General features: G+C 41.2%; 1 protein-coding gene and 1 pseudogene across 1 annotated transcript; one reads left to right on the plus strand and one right to left on the minus strand.

Annotated features, from left to right (window-relative positions):
* Window positions 1-76: 76 nt before the first annotated feature.
* The window catches only part of LOC116698801 (contactin-associated protein-like 4), a 421932-nt pseudogene continuing 416835 nt past the window's right edge, over window positions 77-5173 (minus strand).
* LOC116699262 (uncharacterized) lies at window positions 266-874 on the plus strand (the record flags this gene model as incomplete). Its single annotated transcript, XM_032531771.1, is given in 1 exon segment — window positions 266-874. A coding segment is annotated over 1 exon segment (609 nt), but the record flags the coding sequence as incomplete, so codon positions are not given.

Below are 5173 nucleotides of genomic sequence, written 5' to 3' on the forward strand. Positions count from 1 at the left end.
CCGGAAACATGGACTCCTCTTCCACTGCTACACAGATGATACCCAGCTCTACATCAGCACTAAGCCATCTACTCCCCTTGCACCAGTGCCACCCATCAACTGCCTGAGGGACATCAAGAACTGGATGGACAGTAACCTCCTCAAACTCAATAACAATAAAACAGAACTCATGGTGTTTGCCCCACAGTCACTTCTCAAAAAGGTTGGTGACATCACATTGGATGTGGATGGCTGCTCAATCTCTGCATCCCCTCAAGTACGCAACCTGGGCGTCATCATGGACTCCACCCTTTCCTTCCAACAGCACATCAAAAACACTACTAAAACTGCCTTTTACCATCTCCAGAACATCTCCAGACTCCGACAGTGGCTTTCCAATTCTGTAGCTGAGACCCTCATCCACTCCTTCATCACCTCCCGACTTGACTACTGCAACGGTATCCTTTTTGGTTTGCCTAGCAAGTCTACTGACAGACTTCAGTATGTCCAGAACTCTGCGGCTAGGATGCTCACCCACACAAAACTTGGACTTCACATCACTCCCATCCTGAAGAAGCTCCACTGGCTGCCTATTAAGTCTCGGATCAAATATAAAATTCTCCTACTGACATACAAATCTCTCCATGGACTTGCACCTCAGTACCTAACAGATCTGCTCCACCCATACACTCAGTCACGGTCCCTGCGGTCCTCTGACAAGGACCTGCTTGCTGTCCCAAATTCCAGGCTCCGGACATTTGGTGACAGAGCCTTCTGTGTCAGTGCACCATCACTCTGGGACAAGCTTCCTCTTGCTATTCGCTCTGCCTCCTCTATTATAACCTTTATAACCCAGCTTAAAACATACCTCTTCACTGAGGCTTATGGAATTTAATCTATCCTGGCCTCACACCTTCACTTCTTAACCCCCCCCCCGTTTGTTAAGCGTCCTTGGGTTTGTGAAAGGTGCTATATAAGTCAAAGTTATTATTATTGTTATTATGTAAAAGAAGAACGGTGAAAGTTTCTATCAAACCGCAAAAGGGAATAGCGTCAACATCACAACGTCCTGCGATGTGACTATCGCGCATGCGCACATCGCAATGTCGATGCTCAAACACCATATCGTTCAGGCCTAATCCCTACGGTATAAAAAGTCTCTTGACCCGTGGTTGCCAGACTGCAGTGTACATTTTTCCAACAGGACCAATGTGCTCATGGCGATGATTGGACTATATTGGCTCTGAAGACCTAGCTCCAGGGAACTAATTCCCCGGAGTCCTTATGTTTCCCTTGGATTGCGGTGGCGCCTAAATCAGGATTGAAGCTGCTGCCGGGGTCCTGCTCTATGCCATGCTACGCCCTTCTTCACCACTCAAGGTTTCCGCCTAAACGGGAGTTTTTCCTTGCCATTGTTGCAACAAATGCGTGCTCTTGAGGGAAATGTTGGGTCTTTGTAAATCATAAACCTACTCTATCTGTATCTTGAGATAACTTTTTTATGATTTGATTCTAGAGCCTAGATATTAGATATTAGGCATTGCCTGAATTGGCACTGGCATTTATAATGGTCTGATAAATTAATATTTAAAAAATTAAATAAAAACGGATGGTCAACCATGTTATGAGCGTTGCATAGTTTGTCCACCAGAGGACGCTCTACAATGTCTCTGTTGGCAACTCCGATTTTTTTTATTTTTTCTATTGTGTTTTTGTTCAAAGGACTTTAAGTTTCATATCTTAAGTTTTTATTTTTATACATTTTATTTATCAGAACTTTAATATATGGTGATGTTCCTCTGTTCTGACAATACAACTAATTATTATCATGAGGACTCAAAAATAACTACAAACAACTGTTAGGGAAATCGGTTTCTGTTTTGTTTCTGGAGTTTCTTTTTAAATACACATCGGCTGATATATCTGAATATCGGATTTTTAAATAACCAAATCGACCTTAAAAATCCTTTTTTGGTCGGGCTCTATTTGATATTATGAATAAAACTCAGTTGAATTGAAGAGGCCGCACCAACATTTTGTGGTAGAATGTTGCTGGATGAAAATAACTCAAGAGCCTGGTTCTGGTGGTTTTTCCTTGTCACGGTTCTCTTGGGGGGAATTGTTGGGTCTTTATAAAGTATAGAGTGTAGTCTAGACCTACTCTATCTGTAAAGTGTCCTACGAAATCTCCTCTTATGATTTGACACTGTAAATAAAATGTACTTGAATTGGAGTTGGAAAAACAATGCCTTGGTATTTGGTGGGTGTTTGCAGGTGGAGAGGACTCAGACACTTTAACAGGGCTCTGAGGCTCTACAGTCCCTAAGGAGTGCACACTATGTCTCCCCCGAAGCCCTGAACATGACAAATTACATGCTACCAAACCACTCGTAAAGAAGTACTCTTCCTGAGGGGCTAATTACAGGTCAAACACATTCACCACTTCCACTTAAGAAAACACCCATTTGTTATCCTCCTAGCCTCAGCTAAACCAATCCAGTCACAATGACAAAAACTAAGAGTATCTGCAACCTTTCAACATGACAGTTAGCTGTAGACATCACTTCCACGTTTACATTTCTTGAATATTTACATGGATATCAACACTGCACGGTTGCCCTTTAGTATCAGTATTTACACTAAATACAGTCAAAGACAAAAGAGGGTGCATTGCTCCTTTTTTGCTCTCCATATTCCGAGCAGCCGGACAAGTGTCTTAGGGTCTCTGACTGCGGTGTGAAGTCTTGAGGCGTGGCAGGACTCCCATGCCTGGTCAGTTCATCAGGCCTCCAGTTAAATGAAATACTCCTTTGGGTTTTCAGGGGAGACGTTCTGGGAGTCAGTCTGGTTGTTGAAAGGGAAATCTGGGCTGTCTTCCCGTTTGACGTCCTTCGCTTCCTGGTTTCGATATGTCTCCTTTCTCCGGTAGAGGAATCTGGCGGTTATGGCCAGGCCGGTCACAATCACAAAGACCACCGCTGCTATGACACCTGCAAGGCACAGGACATTTACTCTGACATCAGTTTTAGCACAGGTAGTTTGTTCTTTCGTTAGCCTAGCTTAGCATTAAATACTGTTTCTATACCAGAAACATACCGCATGCTGAAGCGCAGCAAATAGCCTATTTTCATTTTGGCGCCCATGTTATTCAATCTGTCTCTCCGGCAGAGAGGCGCGAGCCAATGTGTCAAGCTAGGCAGGTAATCACATACAGGAAAGGCACAGTGCAGCCGGATACTTTACAAAATAAAACAAATTTCAAAATAAAACACCCAGGTTTATGGTGACTTGGCTGTCTTGAGAGAGAGAGATAGACCAACTGACGGACGGAGGGACAGCGGGATGGATGGTTGGGTGCACACAGACACACACACACACACACACACACACACACACACACACACACACACAAACAAACAAAATGAGCAATGAGGCACAAATCTATGTTGTATCTTGTGTAATTTACATCTGGAGACACAGAAAACTACACATTGTGATTTTAACAAGCAAGTGAAAGCAATGACCACACACCAACCTAGGACTTGCAGGCTTGGCGAAACTAACAAAACACTACATGTACACATGATACTGTTAGAAAGAGAGTGGAATTATGCATATCTACTTTGGGCTAAGGTGACCAGATTTCTCAGACAAAATCCGGGGGCATTTTCAGCTCAGAAGCGTATATACCTCCAAAATACGTCATGTTTTTATTTTTGTAAAACTTAAAACCCCAAAGGTCCGATCCTAGAATCGGCCCTGCTGCTACTTCATACTTGTACTCCACTACACGTCAGAGGGGAATGTTGTTATTGTTACTGAACTACATTTCTCCGACAGCTTTTGCTTTATTGCTTCAGGCTTGTTTCTGCGACAGCTCATTGAGTATCGGATATAATAAAAACTATTTAGGAAATAGTTTCCGTTGACATTGATGCAGTATTAAACGAGATCGCTGCAGTCGGCAGCAGAGAAACAAGCTACATTGTGAGTTGTCCAGCTTGTATTTACGTTCATAAAAGTGCTTGTTTTGCTACTGACAGACTCAAATTAATATTCTAAGTGTCTGGCAACATTATGGAAAGGATTTCCAAGGAGGTTGACCTTTCTGTTAAAGATTAAGATCCTTTAAAAAAAAAAAAAAAAAAGCCCGCAAAATTTTGTTCCACCCACTAGACTCTATGTAAATAATCAGCAATTTTAGCATCGTAAAATATGGCTTTCTAAAACATCTCTGAGCACTGAGCAGCGCTTGCACTGGCTGTCTTGAGCAACTATCGGCTCCGTTTGGTCAATGTTTTCTTTCTTTCATTCCAATTTCGGGTCTGTCAGTCACAGTGAAAACCGGGGACACTTCCGGGAAAAGATCCAGCCGGGGACAGGTCACCAAAATCGGGGACTTCTGGTCACCCTACTTTGGGCTAACCTCTCCACTAAATGCACAGATACGCATTAAATGCACGGTTTAGCTACACTAATCACAGATATCATAGAACTACTTTTATTAGTTAACACATTATGATCCATTGTTACAACAAACATAAAGTATATAAATTAAAATTAGCTTCTTCTTGACATACAACATTAAAGTATTGCTTACATATTAATACATCAATAGTATTGATCCAATAATAAAATAACACTGACACTAGCCACTCTGCATTATGAACACTTTTACTTTTTGACACTCCCTCAGGTCGTCCTCAGGTAAAATTTGACCCATTTAAAAAAACTTAGTACATCAGAAATTCGAGTTTCTTTTAGCCACATTGTCAATAGAAAATAATGTGGATGGTTGTATACGGCACTCTTCACAAGTAGGATGAATGAATGAATGATCATTTCCCAAGTTTTGTTTTCGAATGATATAGCATATACATTTTTTTTTTTTACAAGAGCGTTGAAAAAATTGATGAAATTGTTGAAAAAATGTGGCAAAAACATGGTTAAAAAGCGTCAAAGCGCAGAAAAAAATGACAAAAACATCGGAAAAAATAACAATAACGACGAAAACGTTAAAAAAAAGGTTCAGTTTTAAATTTTGATCAAGAGCAAAACACAGAGGTGAAGTACATTTTGATAATTGAGATTTTGAATGCATGAAGTGTACTTGTAATAGAGTATTTTTTTTACACTGGGGTGGTGCTACTTTGACGTAAGTAAATAAATCGAACACTTCTTTCACCACGGCTGA

The sequence above is a fragment of the Etheostoma spectabile genome, chromosome 12, assembly GCF_008692095.1.
Source record: "Etheostoma spectabile isolate EspeVRDwgs_2016 chromosome 12, UIUC_Espe_1.0, whole genome shotgun sequence".
NCBI classification, from domain to species: Eukaryota; Metazoa; Chordata; class Actinopteri; order Perciformes; family Percidae; genus Etheostoma; species Etheostoma spectabile.